A 17377-nucleotide genomic window follows, 5' to 3' on the forward strand; every position below is an offset into this window, starting at 1 on the left:
GGCAGAATCATCCTAGATTTGCACTAAGTGCTGACGGGTGATGGTGTGTTTTCACACTGTACCATCCCAAACCAGCCGCATTACTTATGCGTTCCCGGGAAACACATCCAACGCAGATAGAGGGTGAATGACCTCATCCGTGCAGCCAGGGTAAGGCAACCATCTCATCACTCTAAACTCACACACTCAAGCCCATCACACATTCACTGGCATCTCACTCACTGCCAGCTCAAGGGACATCACCACCCATTCTCACACACACACCCTCACATCTCCATCTGGCCTCATCTCCTCTGGAGACTGCCTCCTCAGCCCTCACCATCTTGGGGCCAGGTGCACAGATCAACATGTGCCCCCCACACACACACCCTGGGATACCCTCCTTCCCCAGTACAGCCCTCGCCCTGCAGCCTCTTCCCTTGCCTGAGGCCATTTCTCCCCCTTCCCCAAGTATGACCTAGCCCTGCGGCCATTGAAAAGCCACCCACATATGGCTAGTCTGGTAGGTAGAGACCTACCCGTGAGCCCCCCTAAGTGATGTGGTGCTGTCTGCGAAGCCTGGCGCTGATGACTGCGAGTGCTGCCCGAAGCAAGGTAGGGAAACAAACCTCGAAGTCCCGAGTGAAATGCAGCTCACCAAATGCACGTCTTATACATGCTGTTGTGAAACATGTGTTTTCCCGCCAATGTGGGTGGATGATCCAGTGGCGGGGGAGGGGGAGCGGACAATTGTAAACTGGTTTCACGATGTCATGAGACCGATTTTTGGCCTTCTCACCAAATTTTCCACTCGCGCCACCGAATACGCCCGATGCCGGCGGACAGGGGAAACCCCGGCAGGCGAGTGTGTTCCCATTCTCTCTCTCACCACGTCAACCCTTTGAAACTCGCAAACTGTCCCTGAAGTGTCCGGATCCTGAGACAGCTTTTAATAGCAGGAGCTGACTGCCAGCAAAGATGGTTGATGCTAAGATCTGAACTTACTTCAGAACCCAGCTAGACGCTTGTGACAAAAGAAATAGAAGCTGGAATTTTGGGACAATCCATGAAAGTCCCACGATCTCTGTGTTCCTCCGATCCCGGGTCAGGGCTTTCTGTGCCCATTGGCGTCAGGCGTGTCCGGTGCCATGAGCGGAGAATGTGGCGCGATCGGTTTCACAACGGCGTGAAACCAGTTAGCGATTGTCCGCTCAGCCCTCTGGTGGCGGGCTGCATTTCCCCACCATCGGACATCAGGAACCTTTTTGTAATACCTCTGCATATCATTATTATGTCAGCCCCTCCAGAATCATCCCTGCGCCCCCCACCCCACCACACTGGATCATCCATCCACGTTGGCGTGCATTCCCGCCGACATGTTTCACAACAGCGCATAAAAGGCGTGCACTTGACAGTCTGCACTTTGAGGGGAGCACACAGTAAGGCTGTGCAGTGCTTGCTTGGGTCGCCTGTTGGACTCCAAGCCTGAGGAATGTTAGGGGTGGTGGTCAAGGCCAGTCCTGCAGTCAAGGTGACTTGTCATGGGGGGGTGGGCACAAGGGCAGCCTTGCCGTTGAATATAGTGCACAAGCATTCGGGCTTGGGGGGGCGGGGTAGGGTGGGCGAGGGAAGTGGCCACTCTTGGAATCACCTGGAGGGATGGTCCCAGGGTGGGACAGCCGCTGATCCTCCTCCCTATGGGTGCCCGAGGGCCCCTGGCTGACTCCTGGAGGAGGAGGAGGAGTAGCAGGATTGAGACCAAGCTGCCCGGCATCCCCCTCGCATACACAGCGTTGGATGCTACCTATGGCACCAGCGATGAATTTGAACCCACGCAGCAGTGCAAGAGCCAAGTCCTGAACCAAGGTCTCCATGGCAACTGCCATACTACCAGCGCTGACCTCAGTGCGTTGACATGCCAGCGCTATCACCTCAACCATCGTGCCTTGCAATCTGAGGAGTGCAGCGGACATCCCTTCCTGATATTCCCGAGTTTACCTTTGCAGCTCCAGTAACTGTGACATGACCGAGTCCAAAGGCTCATCATCTGACTCAGACTCAGCAAATATCTGGTCTCCAGCAGTCCCCTGAGTACCCGACACCTGGGAAGTCCCTGCTGTGGATCAGACAGTGCGATCTGCTCACCAGATAATGATCCCGAGGCTACCCTCAAGCTAGATGCCACCGAGGTGTGTGTCTCTGTGCTGGTGGAGGGTGTGGGTGAGTGCTGTGACGGGACTTCAAGGAGGTAGCCTCTAGGTTCCTCTTCAGAGGTTTATTTGGGGCTTGATTGAAGACCCTGGGTCATGGACTCTCTTAGCTGTTTCCCAGATGTGCCTGTGAAAGCAAGGGGAGATAATTAGTGCATGGCAGTGGCCTGTGGAAGAGGACACATTACTCACAGCATGGTTGTCTGATGGATGTTGCACTGCTGGATCCTCACTTGGTTGAGCAGCGCTGACCTCACCGTTGGCACAGGACAGGTCCAGATCCTCGCCGGCCAGCTGGATGGCTATTTTCAAAGTCCATGAAGACCTTGATTTCAGGCATTCCTCCACCAGTCTGCAACATCTCCCTCTTGTTGTGTGCCAGCTTGTCCTGCATGAATAGAGATGGAGAAAACGTAAGCAGGACGCCTGCCAAGCCAGATGATAAGTATGCCTGGCCTGTGTGGGTGGTGAGTGGTCCCATGGCCGGGATGAGGACACCGAAGGTGTGTGAGAGAGTGAATGGTGATGTCCCTCGAACCGGCAGCGAGTGAGGGCCCTGTGGGCGTGTGATGGGTTTGTAAGTGTGTGAGTTTCAAGTGATGAGAAGAGTGACTTACCCTGGCAGAACGGAGGAGATCATTCATCCTCTTGTGGCACTGTGTGGCTGTCCTCTTTTGCAGGGCATTGGCGCTGCCACCGCCTCCTAAAGTCTGGTTGGTCACGTTGCTGCCTGTCCTGCGGCGAGAGAGAGGGTAGCGGACATTCCGGTGACCCTCCATGTATTCCAAAAGGCACTCCAGTCGCTGAGCCTGGGGGCTGATGTCATTTTGACTTTTGTGGACATCTTCCCTGCAGTAGTCATGGGCTGGAAGCACTGAGACATGTGCGTGTGGCTGGACTTTAAATATTGACGCCTGGCGTGATGAAGCCACGAGGCGATGGGGCGAATAAGAGCCTGCCCGCCATGGAAACAGCGTGTTTCCCGGGAATGTATAAATAAAGTGGCGGGTTTAGGACAATACAGCGTGAAAACCCGCCATCGCGGCCGACGTGTAAAACGTCATTTTACCCACTCGCTACCTTACTTAGTGCAAATCTGGAGCGATTCCGCCCCTGGTCTCTTGAACATCCCCAATTTTAATTGCTCTGCCATTGGTGGATGGGCCTTCAGTTGCCTGGATCCTAAGCTCTGGAATTCCCTCCCTACACCCCTCTGCCTCTCTAACTCACTTTCCTCCTTTAAGGATGCTCCTTAAAAATCCACCTCGGTTTTGATCACCTGGCTTAATATCTTGTTATGTGGCTCAGTGTCAAATTTTGTTTTCTATGCCTTTGTGAAGCACTGGGGCATTCTATTGTATTAAAGGTGCTATATAAATATACAAGGTGTTGTTGAAATGGGACCCATATTCAAACACATGAAACAAGAATGCAGGCTTTTTCTTTCACCAAGAATGCCAACACTTAGAGTAAACCACTTAGCAATGCAGTGGAGGCAAAAGACTTGGGAACTAGTTGTTTTAAAAAAAATAAATAAATAAAATAAATAAAGCAAATGAGTGGGCCAGCGTCCATTTTCTTAGCTCACCTCTGACAGGGCCTAATGTCCTCCTCGCCCGTTCAGTTCCCCGTGCTGTGCCATACTTACGCCTCCGTCAAAACGATTGAAAAACAACATTCCACAATGTGTTAAACATCTGCCCCCTTATATACAGTACTTAGGGCTTTTGATATTTTCAATCAGAGAGCAATGGCCTAACTGTGTATCTCCACCGCCCCCCACCCCCCACATCATCCTACTGACCGCTGTAAGTTACCTGCCAAGTATCCGGGATGAAATGTTGGACCCTCGGATCACGATCTTTCCTTTCCTCCCGGAATAGGTAAGGGCCCATATATTTCAGCTGGAATTGAGCTGCTCCTATACCGATCGGAAACTCTGGATCGTTCGTGAGTGCCTCCTCTCTTTTCATCCCTCCTCTCTGTGGTCAGATATTATGAAGCAAGAGTTTATATACATCTTGACTGGCAACCAGAAAAATCATCTTTTTTTTTTTTAAATTCTTTCACAAGATGTGGGCCAGCCATCCCTAATTGCCCTTGAACTGAGAGGCCGTTTCAGGGGGCACCTAAGAGTCAACCGCATTGTTGTGAGTCTGGAGTCACATGTAGGCCAAACTGGGTGAATATGGCAGATTTCCTTTCCTAAAGGCAATCAGTGAACCAGGTGTGTTTTTATGCCAATTAGTGATAATGTGAATGAAACTACTAATGAGATTTTCAATTCCAAATGTACTAATTAAATGAATTTAAATTCCACTGGCTGGTGAGGTTGTGGTGGGATTTGAATCCATGCCCCCCAGAGCATTAGCTTGGATCTCTAAATTACTAATCCAATGACGCACCACAACTTTCCCCTTTATAAGTGTATATCACAGCTGCACCGGCTTTGCAATAAATATTTTAACTAAAATAATTTTGAACGCACACTATTTATAAACCAGTTAATCCACCATAGTTGAAAGCAAAATACTGCGGATGCTGGAAATCTGAAACAAAAACAAAAATAGCTGGAAAAGCTCAGCAGGTTTGACAGCATCTGCGGAGAGGAAGACAGAGTTAACGTTTCGAGTCCGTATGACTCTTCGTCAGAACAGTTCTGATAAAGAGTCATACGGACTTGAAACATTAACTGTATTCCTCTCCGCAGATACTGTCAGACCTGCTGAGCTTTTCCAGCTATTTTTGTTTTTAATCCACCATAGTGTTGATCAGAAGCAAAACTATAAAAATTTGTGTCTCTGTTGTTCTACTCTCATTAGTTTGGTAAAGTTTTTGATTATTTGTTTTAGGGCCTTTATTTTGGACATTGACAATTTCAGTTACTGAGAAAAGAAAAACAACAGTTCAAAAGATGTAAGATCTTGTGTTCCTCAGTGCTGTAACTGAGGACTCTGAACATGAAGAGGTGTAAGTGGGAATAGAACAGAAATGACCAGTTTTTCTGGCCATGATCAAGGAAGATATGCGCCTTTCTCCATCTCAGGATGTCCCAAAGAGTTTTACAGCCAATTAAATGCTTTAACGTAACAAATAACAATGAGACAATAACCGGATAATCAGTTTTACTGATATTGGAAATATAATCGCCGTTCCTTCACTGTCGCTTGGTCAAAATCCTGGAATTCCCTTCCTAACAGCACTGTGGGTGTATTTATACCACAGGGACCGCAGAGGTTCAAGAAGGCAGCTCACTACCACCTTCTCAAGGGCAACTAAGGATGGGCAATAAATGCTGGTCCAGCCAACGAAGCCCACATCCTGTAAATGAATTTTTTTTAAAAAAGATAGAGGAATAAATATTGTCTAGGACAGCAAAATAATGCAATGGGATCTTTTACTACTGTAGGCTGCCTGCAAGCATGACTCGGGTCCTGCTTTTTGCCACAACATCGCCACTAATGCCCGCATTAAAATGAAGGCCCATGTCTCTGGTTCATTAATCCAGGCCTCTCGCAATTACTGTTCCAGGAACATGACCACTGCGCTCAAATACCCAGTCTTTAAAATAATGAAAAGTTTTGATGGGGCCACCACAGAAAAAGTGCTTCCATTTGTGGGGAAGAGCAAATCTAGAGACCATCAATACAGGATAGTCACCAGGAAATCCATAGGGAACTCCGAAGAAACCTATTTACCCAGAGAGTGGTTAAAATGTGGAACTCGCTACCACAGGGACTGGTTGTGGTGAATCGGCTGATGCATTTCAGGAGAAGCTAGATAGTATATGAAGGAGAAGCGAGCAGAGGGTTAATGCTGTAGAGTTAGATGGTGAAGGGTGTTAAGGAGGCTTTAGTGGAGCATAAATACCGGCATGGACAGGATGGGCTGAATGGCCTGTTTATGTGCCATGTATTCTATGTAATTCTATGCAATAATTGGCAAAAGGACTGATGGGATAATGGAGGAGAATATTTTTATGCAGCCAGTTGTTAAGATCTGTGTTATCATTGTGAGGTTTCTAAGATTATTATGTTTTAGGATTGTTTCTTTTGGTTTATAAGGTACATTTTGGGACATTAGCTTTAAATGTAGGGTAGATGAAAGGGGTCATATGACCTATGCTGGTGTCTGCTTGACAGTAAGCCTGTGTGGTTAAGTTGTTAGTTTGATTGTTTTATTGACAGAGAGCAAGGTATTTATGCTTGGAGACAATGACAGTAGTTTCTAAGTCTACATTGAGTAGACCCTGAGTCTCCTAAAGTCCCAGGAAGGTGTTATAGGTATTGAATTATAAGCAGTGGTGCTGTAAACTGTCTATTTACTTCTAAGGTGAAAGGAAGTTGGGATCAGGGTGGCTAATTAACATTTTTACTTACATACTAAGTTAATGTGTTCCTGTTGCCATGGGCAAGAGGATAGAGGAAGCCATTTTGAGATCAGGTTACAGGCTTCTCTAAAACCTCAGGATTATCAGACAGGCAGACAACAGTTGTAGTCTGGCGTTGTGTGGTCTGTAGCAATCTAAGAGGTAGAGTGGACAAAAGACAGATGCAGCCAGGTCTTCATCTTAAGCAGAGAAAATGCTGACTATCATTCACCATGGAGAATACAGGTGGGAGCTGGTGCTCCGATTGAAGACTGCTTTTGTGAAAAGGTAAAGAAGGCTGGAATATTTGCTTGGCTTGAAGCTAGAGGAAGAAATAGACAGTGTAATCCTCACGTGAAAGATAGCTCTGGGATTAGAAGGTACCCAGCTGGGAAAGTAAAATGAAAGCAACCCAATGGAAACTGGGAGTAACTGAATTGTTTATGACAGTAATTCAGTGGAGATCATGATGTGTGCTAAGTAAGATGTAACTGTTTCTTTCTATAGGTTACAGTATAAATTGCCTAGAAAGGAAAGTGTTTGGTCAATAGTGTTTTTATTAGTCATTTGTTCCAGTAAAAGTTTTAAACATGAAATATTGATGTGTTGTTCTTTCAGCTGTGAACCAGAAGTTCAAATTTATTTTAAAAAATTATTGGTCCCTACGCAGATCATAACATCTGGAATGTGGTGCCTGAAAGGTTGTTGGAAGCTGATTCAATAGTAACGATCAAAATAGAATTGGATATAAACGCTTAAAGGACACAAAATTTACAGTGCTATGGGGGAAAAAGCAGGGGGAGTGGGACTAATTGGGTAGCTATTTCACAGAGCTTTCACAGGCATGATGGATTTGAATGTCCTCCTTTGCTGCATCATTCTATGATTCTAATCCAACCTTAAGATACCTGGATTTTACCTGTTCTGCATCTATCATCTCCATAACTGTATCTCTTAGGTTCAGGAATCCTAGGTCTTTGAGGTAATGAGCCAATTTAATTAGCATTGGAGGGCTCAGCTGATCCTCGTGTTTGTCCAGAACGTTTTGAATCCTTTGCATCAAAAACACTGCAATTTTCATGTCTCTTGGGGGTCCCACTGCTCAGAAAATTGAAGTTAGAAATGCATAGCATCAGCTCAATGTGCATTCATCAATCTTTCATTTTCCTTTTGCACTTTTTCCTGAAATAAATGATTTTTTTTAATATATGCTCATCAAACTGACTGAGGACGGCGCAGGTCAGTCGGGTGGTCCCGGCCACTCAAGGCGCCCGGTCTTTGCCAGAGTTGCTGACCCTCCAGGATTGCCCTCAAGTCTCCAGGCATTATAGATTAATCACAGGATACCTGCTGCAAGCAATGTCCAGCAGAAGAATCATTAGGGTATGAAACAAAAATGGTGCCTTTTTAAAAATGTTTTCCTTTTCAACATCATGGTTTATTAGTTATAAGAAATATCATACATGGGAGTTAAAACTATTGACCGGCTGTCAAAAATTGTCCAGCTAGGCAATAATGGGTCTGCTTGTGCCCTGATTGGTGTGGGCAGCAGTGCATAATGAGGATGGGCATGTTGGCCAACCAAGGGTGGGACAGGGTAGTTCTTTATTCATGGGATGTGGGTGTCGCATTTGCTACCCATCCCTAATTGCCCAGTGGCTTGCTAGGAGGCCAGTTAAGAGTCACCTACATTGCTGTAGGCGTGGAGTCACATGTAGGCCAGACCAGGTAAGGACGGCAGATTTCCTTCCCCCTAAAGGGACATTAGTGAACCAGATGGGTCTTTGCAACCATCAATGATAGTTGTCATGGTCACTATCACTGAGGCTAGCTTTATGTTGAATTTTAAATTCGGCCATGGTGGGATTTGAACCCATGTTACCAGAGCATTAGCCTGGGCCTCTTGGATTACTAGTCCAGTGACATTGCCATCTCCCCAGTTGGAGGTAAAAGGTAATGGGCTGACTTTTACACAGGTGTAAAACTTGGGGACGATCTGGACCAGCTCACCAGGTAGCCACTTAATGTTGGGCCATTAATTGGCTCGAGGCGCGCCTCCTGCCTCCATTGGAGAAGAAGTCGCACCTCAATGAGCTGCTGACCAACCGGAGGCCAATCCCAATGTCAGAGCCTGCCCCGCCATGTGGTCAGCAGCAAGACAACATCACCTGGATTCTTGGGTTTGCTACCATGTGGTGCCACGAAATGAAGACAGGAAGAACTTGCATTCCTATAGCACTGTTCACAACCTCAGGATGTCCCAAAGCGTTTTACAGCCAATGAGTACTTGTGAAGCCTGGTCACATTGAAACCACGGCAGCCAATTTGCACACAGCAATACCCAGCAAACAGCAACAAGATAATCCCCAGATAATCTACTTTTTTCCTACTGTTGATTGAGGAGTAAATATTGACCCGGCCATCCGGGGAGAGCTCCCCCTGTCCTCCTTCAAAATAGCGCCATGGGATATTTAATGTTCACCTGAGAGCGGACGGGGCCTCATCCAAAAGATGCCACCTCAGACAGTGGTGCGCTCCCTCAGTGCTGCACTGGGAGTGTCAGGCTAAATTAAATGTTAATCTATTATTTTACTGTAGTTTAGTCATTCTCGAAATGCAGTCGGTTGATGAGCATTTTTCTCTGTGCATTAAACATTTTTGCATGGTTAATTTTCATTGTGCAGAAAAGGTAATACTAGACAATCACCCCATTTTGATCTGATTTATTTGCGTTCGCAACTCCCTTGACTGCACATTGTCGATTTTCTCCTTGCTTCACCATTGGTTGTGGTGGATGCTTAAACTCTGGAATTTCCCCCTTTTAAACCACTCTAAATCAAATGTAAGTTGTTGTTATATTACCAGACCTGGCTGGAACAAACATGCCCCTTAAATCCAAAGTGAGCACATCATTCCTACCTTTAGATTTGCAGTGGTCGACCCAGGCTCTGTAGCAATATTCAATCCCTTCCATCTCCGCAGTAACTTTCACGTTGTCGCTGTTACAATTCTGCAGAAACTTCACCAGAGATTTCATTCCTTTGTCAATGTTCTGGCTCATTTCTTTCTTAATTGATTCTTGCAATGTGCTCCATGCTTCCCTGGCCTTTCTCTCCTCTTCCTCCTTCTTCTTTTTCTCCTGTGTTTCGATGATCTTCTGATTTTTGAGAGAGAGTTTACGCAAGTAGGTTAGATAAAATCTGAACATGGGTGAAACCACGACAGCTGATGTTTAATAGATGTTCAGTAGGGGTGGGTCAGAAGCGAAATAAGTGAATAGCAAGCATACTCCAGAAGGATTGTAGAATTAGCTGAGGGTCAGATTGATTCCGGTCAGAAGCTAGAAGCGTACCAATTAGTCTCAGTAATTCTGGGTCAGGAAAGCAGTAATGAGACACAGAAACTACTGCTGATCATTAACCTACTGTGTGGTTCTGTTTGTGTACGCATGAGCGGGTGTGTGTATCGGTGTGCATGTTTGTATGTGTGCATGCATGAGTGTGTGAATAAGTGTATGTGTGTGAGGGTGAGTGTGCACACGTGTGTGCATAAGTGGGTGTGTGTGCATGAGAGTATCTGTGTGCGCACATGAATGTGAGTGCACATGAGTGTGTGTTTGTGTGTGGATGTGTATGTGCTTTTTTTTTTAAATTCATTCGTGGGATGTGGGTGTCGCTGGCCAGGCCAGCATTTATTGCCCATCCCCAATTGCCCTTCAGAAGGTGGTGGTGCCTTCTTGAACCATTGCAATTCCTGTGCTGTAGGAACAGCAAAAGTGCTGTTAGGGAAGGAGTTCTGGGATGTTGACCCAGTGGCGAGTGCAGGAACGGCGATATATTTCCAAATCAGGATGGTGTGTGACTTGGAGGGGAACTTGCAGGTGGTGGTGTTCCCATGCATCTGCTGCCGTTGTCCTTCTAGATGTTAGTGATCTTGGGTTTGGAAGCTGTTGTCTAAGGAGCCTTGGGTAGTTTTTTTTTATTATTCATTCATGGGATGTGGGCATTGCTGGCTAGGCCAGCGTTTATTGCCCATCCCTAATTGCTCTTATTCAGAGGGCATTTAAGAGTCAACCACATTGCTGTGGGTTTTAAGTCATGTGTAGGCCAGACCAGGTAGGGTGTTAGATTTACTTCCCTAAAGGGCATTCGTGAATCAGATGGGGTTTTTTTACCTTATGACAATCAGCAATGGTTTCATGGTTTTAAATTTCACCCTTTGCCATGGGTGGAATCCAAACCTAGGTCCCAGAGCATTACCCTGGGCCTCTGACATATAAGTCAGCAACAATACCACTATGCCACCGCCTCCCACAGTGCATCTTGAAGATGGTACACTGCTGCCAATGTGCATTGGTGGTGAAGGGAGTGAATGTGGATGGGGTGCCAATCAAGTGGGCTGCTTTGTCCTGGATGGTGTCAAGCTTCTTGAGTGTTGTGGGAGCTGCACTCATCCAGGCAAGTGGGGACTATTCCATCACACTCCTGATTTGTGCCTTGTAGATGGTGGACAGGCTTTGGGGAGTCAAGATGTGAGTTACTCACTGCAGAATTCCCAGCCTCTGGCCTACTCTTGTAGCCACAGTAATTATATGGCGAGTCCAGTTCAGTTTCTGGTCAATGGTAACCCCCAGGATGTTGATAGTGGAGGATGCTGTGATGGTAATGCCATTGAACATCAAGGGGTGGTGGTTGGATTGGCTCTTGTTGAAGATTGTTATTGCTTGGCACTTGTGTTGCGTGAATGTTACTTGCCACTTATCAGCCCAAGCCTGGATATTGTCCAGGTCTTGCTGCATTTGGACATGGACTGCTTCAGTATCTGAGGAGTCGCGAATGGTGATGAATGTTGTTCAATCATCAGCGAACATCCCCACTTATGACATTATGATGGAAGGAAGGTCATTGTTGAAGCAGCTGACGATGGTTGGGTCTAGGACACTACCCTGAGGAACTCCTGCAGTGATGTCCTGCAGCTGAGATGACTGACCTCCAACAACCACAGCCATCTTCCTTTGTGCTCAGTATGACCCCAACTAGCGGAGAGTTTTTTTCCCCCTGATTCCCATTGACTCCAGTTTTACTAGGGCTCCTTGATGCCACACTCTGTCAAATGCTGCCTTGATGCCAAGGGCAGTCACCCTCACCTCACCTCAGGATTTCAGCTCTTTTGTTCATGTTTGAAACAAGGCTGTAATGAGGTCAGGAGCTGAGTGGCCCTGGCGGAACCCAAACTGAGCATCAGTGAGCAGGTTATTGCTAAGGAAGCGCCACTTAATAGCCCTTCCATCACTTTACTGGTGATCGAGAGTAGACTGATGGGCCGGTAATAAGCCGGGTTGGATTTGTCCTGCTTTTTGTGCACAGGACATACCTGGGCAATTTTCCACATAGCCGGGTAGATGCCAGTGTTGTAGCTGTACTGGAACAGCTTGGCTAGGGGCGGGGCAAGTTCTGAAGCAGATGTCTTCAGTGCTATTGCCGGAATATTGTCAGGGCCCACAGCCTTTGCAGTACCCAGAGCCATCAGCCATTTTCTGATGTCACATGGAGCGAATCAAGTTGGCTGAAGACTGGCATCTGTGATACTGGGGACCTCCGGAGGAGGCCGAGATGGATCACCCATTCGGCACTTCTGGCTGAAGATTGTTGTGAATGCTTCAGCCTTATCTTTTGCGCTGACATGCTGGACTCCCCCATCATTGAGAATGGGGATATTCGTGAAAACTCCTCATCCAATGATCTGTTTAATTGTCCACCACCATTCACGACTCAGTGTGGCAGGACTGCAGAGCTTAGATCTGATCTATTGGTTGTGGAATAACTTAGCTCTGTCTATCGCTTGCTGCTTATGCTGTTGGCATGCAAGTAGTCCTGTGTTGTAGTTTCACCAGGTTCAAACCTCAATTTTAGGTATACTTTGTGCTGCTCCTGGCATGCCCTCCTACACTCTTCTTTGAACCAGGGTTGATCCCCTGGCTTGGTGATAATGGTAGGGTGGGGGATATGCTGGGCCATGAGGTTACAGATTGTGTTCAAGTACAATGCTGTTGCTGTTGGCCCACAGTGCCTCATGGTTGCCCAGTCTTGAGTTGATAGATCTGTTCAAAATCTATCCCATTCAGCACAGTGGTAGTGTCACACAGCATGATGGAGGGTATCCTCAATGGGAATACCGGACTTCATCTCCACAGCGGCTGTGTGGCGGTCACTCCTACCAATACTGTCATGGACAGATGCATCTGTGGCAGGCAGGGTGGCGAGGATGAGGTCAATTATATTTTTCCATCTTGTTGGTTCCCTCATCAGCTACTGCAGACCCAATTTGGTAGTTATGTCCTTTAGATCTCGGCCAGCTCGGTCAGTAGCGGTGCTACCGAGCCACTCTTGGTGATGGACTTTGAAGTTCCCCACCCAGAGTACATTCTGCGCCCTTGCCACCCTCAGTGCTTCCTCCAAGTGGTGTTCAGGGTGAGTATGTCTGGGTGAGGGCGAGAGTGAGAGAGTGAACAAAGTCGTCTGCTGCCCAGCAAAGCCCCAGTGAGGAATCAACGCCATTCAGGAAGAAAGGGGATCAAAAGGAAAATTTATCATGCAGAAGAAATGAAGAGGCAGAAACTGGTGTTTGACTTACTGCTGATTTCTTGCTGTTGCTCTTTCCCGGGCCTGCTTGGTGCTTTGCTGGGCTATTGGTGACTATTGTTATTGCTTCCTTTTCATCCAGGGATTCTGCATAAAGTCTCTCAAAGACGACGTACATTTGCTTCTGGCGTAACAGTTTCTTCCTTTCCCATGGATCTTTGGAGAATATTGACATAAATAATAAGTGATTGAGTGCAAAAGTGAGTCAAATCAATGGCCACGCTTGATTTCTCATTGAGCAGAGATTTTTTTTATTCACGCACAGGATGTGGCCTTCTCTGGCTGGGCCAGCATTTATTGCCCATCCCTAGTTGTCCTTGAGAAGGTGGTGGTGAGCTGACCACTGCAGTCCATGTGTTGTAGGTACACCCACAGTGCTATTAGGAAGGGAGTTCCAGGATTTTGACCCAGTGACAGTGAAGGAAAGGCAATATATTTCCAAGTCAGGATGGTTAGTGACTTGGAGGGGAACGTCTAGATTGTGGAGTTCCCATGCATCTGCTGTCCTGTCCTTCTAGGTGGTAGTGGTCATGGGTTTGGAAGGTGCTGTTGAAGGAGCCTTGGTGAATTCCTGTTGTGCATCTTGTAGGTGGTACACACTGCTGCTACAGTGCGTCGGTGGTGGAGGGAGTGAACGTTTGTGGATGTGGTACCAATCAACATCAACACCTGAACGGTGTCAAGCTTCTTGAGTGTTGTGGGAGCTGCACTCATCCAGGCAAGTGGGGAGTATTCCATCACACTCCTGACTTGTGCCTTGTAGATGGTGGACAGGATTTGGGGAGTCAGGAGGTGAGTTACTCGTCACATGATTCCTAGCCTCTGACCTACTTTTGTAGCCTTGTAGTATTTACATGGCTCGTCCGGTTCAGTTTCTGGTCAATGTAACCTCCAGGATGTTGATAGTGGGGGATTCAGTGATGGTAATGCCATTGAATGTCAAGGGACAATGGTTTGATTCCCTCTTCTTGAAGACGGTCATTGCCTGACACTTGTGTGACGAGAATGTAACTTGCCACTTGTCAGCCCAAGCCTGGATATTGTCCAGGTCTTGCTGCATTTGGACATGGACTGCTTCAGTATCTGAGAAGTCACGAATGGTGCTGAACATTGTGAAATCATCAGTGAACATCCCCACTTCTGACATTATGATGGAAGAAAGGTCATTGATGGAGCAGCTGAAGATGTTTGGGATGAGGACACTACCCTGAGGAACTCCTGCAGTGATGTCCTGGAGCTGAGCTGACTGACTTCCAATAACCACAACCATCTTCCTTTGTGGTAGGCATGACTCCAACCAGCGGAGTGTTTTCCCCCCGATTCCTATTGACTCCAGTTTTGCTAGGGCTCCTTGATGCCACACTCAGTCAAATGCTGCCTTGATGTCGAGGGCAGTCACTCTCACTTCACCTCGGGAGTTCAGCTCTTTTTTGTCCATGTTTGAACCAAGGCTGTAATGATATCAGGAGCTGAGTGACCCTGGCGGAACCCAAACTGAGCAGGTTATTGCTAAGCAACTGCAGCTTGATAGCACTGTTCATGACCCCTTCCATTACTTTACTGATGATCGAGGGTAAACTGATGGGGGGGGAATTGGCCGGGTTGGATTTGCCCTGCTTTTTGTGTACAGGACATACCTGGGCAATTTTCCACATAGCCGTGTAGATGCCTGTGTTTTAGCTCTACTGGAACAGCTTGGCTAGGGGCACGACAAGCATTCAGGACTATTGCCAGAATATTGTCAGGGCCCATAGCCTTGGCACTATCCAGTGCCTTTGGGCGTTTCTCGATATCACGTGGAGTGAATCGAATTGACTGAAGACTGGCATCTGTGATGCTGGAGAGACGTCTGGAGAAGGCCAAGATCCACTCGGCACTTCTGGCTGAAGATTGTTGTTTCATTCTTATCTTTTGCACCGCTGTGCTGGGCTCTTCCATCATTGAGGATGGGGATATTTGTGGAGCCTCCTGCTCCAGTGAGTTCTTTAATTGTCCACCGCCATTCACGACTGGATGTGGCAGGGGGCATTTAGGAGTCAACCACATCGTTGTGTGCCTGGATTCACATGCAGGCCACACCAGATAAGGATAGCAAACTTCCTTCTCTTTAGTGAGCAGATGGGTTTTTACAACAATCAACAATGGTTCCATGGTCGTTAATTAGCCTTAATTCCAGATTTTTATTGAAATTCAAATTCCACCATCTGCCACGACGGGATCAGAACCCAGGATCCCCAGGACATTATCCTGGGTCGCTGGGATTACTAGTCCAATGATAATACCACTATGCTATTGCTTACTGAACATGCCTTGTGCTGATTGAGATGAGAGATACTCATTGTTGGGAGAGGGTATTCTTGCACTTTTTTGGCACCCAACCTAAAGCCACCCTCAGGGCATTGTGTGCAGTGGTCACAGAATTTTAATGACACAGAAGGAGGCCATTCAGCCCATGTCTGCACCGGCTCTCCAAATGAGTATTGTGACCCAGTGCCATTGCCCTGCCTTATCTCCGAAACGCTGCACGTTGTTTGTTTCTATTCAAATAATCATCCAATGCCCTCTTGGATGCCTCGATTGAACCTGCCTCCACCACACTTCCAGGAAGTGTGTTCCAGACCTGAACCATTCGTTGTGTGAAAAAGTTTCTCGTGTCACATGTGCTTCTTTTACAAGTCACCATTTAATAAAAAGCATAGATACACTAGAGAGGGTGCAGAAAAGATTTACCAGGATGGCACCAGGAATGAGTAGGCATACATATCAGGAAAGGATTGACAGGCTAGGTCTCTTTTTCTCTTGAAAAAGGGAGGCTGAGGGGGTGACCTAATAGAGATCTTTAGACCATAAAACTTAGGAGCAGAAATAGGCTGTTCGGCCCATCGAGTCTGCTTCGCCATTCAATGAGATCATGGCTGATCTGATAATCTTCCAATCCACTTTCCTGCCTTTTCCCCATAACCCTTGATTCCCTTATTGATTAAAAATCTGTCTATCTCAGCCTTGAGTATACTTAATGACCCAACCTCTACAGCCTTCTGCGGGAAAGAATTCCACAGATTGACTACTCTCTGAGAGAAGAAGTTCCTCCTCATCTCAGTTTTAAGTGGGTGACCCCTTATTTTGAGATTATGCCCTCTGGTTCTAGATTCTCCCACAAGGGGAAACAACCTCTCAGCATCTACCCTGGCAAGCCCCCCAAGAATCTTATGTTGCAATCAGGTTGCCTCTCATTGTCCTAAACTCCAATGAGTACAGGCCCAACCTACTCAACCTCTTCTCATAAGAAACTCTCTCCATACCTGGGATCAACCTAGTGAACCTCCTCTGGACTGCCTCCAATGTCAGTATATCTTTCCTTAGATAAGGGGACCAAAATTGTTTACAGTATCTAGGTGTGGTCTAACTAGTGCCTTGTATAGTTTTAGCAAGACTTCCCTATTTTTATACTCCATTCCCTTTGAAATAAAGGCCAACATTCCATTTGCTTTCCCTATTACCTGTTGAACTTGTATGTTAGCTTTTTGGGATTCACGCACAAGGATTCCCAAATCCCTCTGTGCTCCAGCCTTCTGCAGTCTTTCTCCATTTAAATAATATTCAACTCCTCTATTCTTCCTGCTAAAATGCATAAATTTAAAATAATGGAAGATTTTGATGGACTGGATACTAGTGTAACTAGAGGCCATCAATATGAGATAGTCACCAAGAAATCCAATGGGGAATTCAAAAGAAACCTCTTTACCTGAAGAGTTGAAAAAGTGTGGAACTCGCTACCACACGGAGTGGTTGAAGTAAATAATATGGATGCATTTAAGGGGAGGGAGGGAGAAAAGGGAATCGAGGGTTATAACAGTAGATTTAGATGACGAAAGATGGGAGGAGGCTCGAGTGGAGCATAAACACTGGCAGGGACTGGTTAGACCAAATGGCCTGTTTCTGTGCTGTATATCCTAAGTAATCCTAGGAGATATATTAAAATATATATTTTTATATAAGTCCCGTCTTTTGCAGCTTCCTGGTTCATATTTTCTCTTATCTGCAGTTTGTACTTTGTACCTCCCACGTCGCGTGCAATGTTCACTTATCTCCATTTGAACAGTTCGAATTTTGTAAGAGATCTTTAGTTTACAATATCTGTTTGCGAAGGCACAAATCAGATTTGTATCACCATGTAA

General features: G+C 46.6%; 1 protein-coding gene across 2 annotated transcripts in view; it reads right to left on the minus strand.

Annotated features, from left to right (window-relative positions):
- LOC144692410 (putative ATP-dependent RNA helicase DDX60) overlaps positions 1-17377 on the minus strand; it is a 115513-nt gene that overhangs the window by 64491 nt on the left and 33645 nt on the right. Inside the window, exons 11-14 of one of the 2 annotated variants that reach the window (XM_078561236.1) lie at positions 13192-13355; positions 9478-9715; positions 7478-7656; positions 4007-4171 (exon numbers count right to left, since the gene is read on the minus strand). In XM_078561236.1, the coding sequence (XP_078417362.1) occupies positions 4007-4171; positions 7478-7656; positions 9478-9715; positions 13192-13355 (746 nt within the window). Of the gene's footprint in view, positions 1-4006; positions 4172-7466; positions 7657-9477; positions 9716-13191; positions 13356-17377 lie in introns of both variants that reach the window. The other variant, XM_078561245.1, reaches the window with a different exon arrangement.

Source organism: Cetorhinus maximus, chromosome 2, assembly GCF_964194155.1.
Source record: "Cetorhinus maximus chromosome 2, sCetMax3.hap1.1, whole genome shotgun sequence".
Lineage (NCBI taxonomy): Eukaryota > Metazoa > Chordata > Chondrichthyes > Lamniformes > Cetorhinidae > Cetorhinus > Cetorhinus maximus.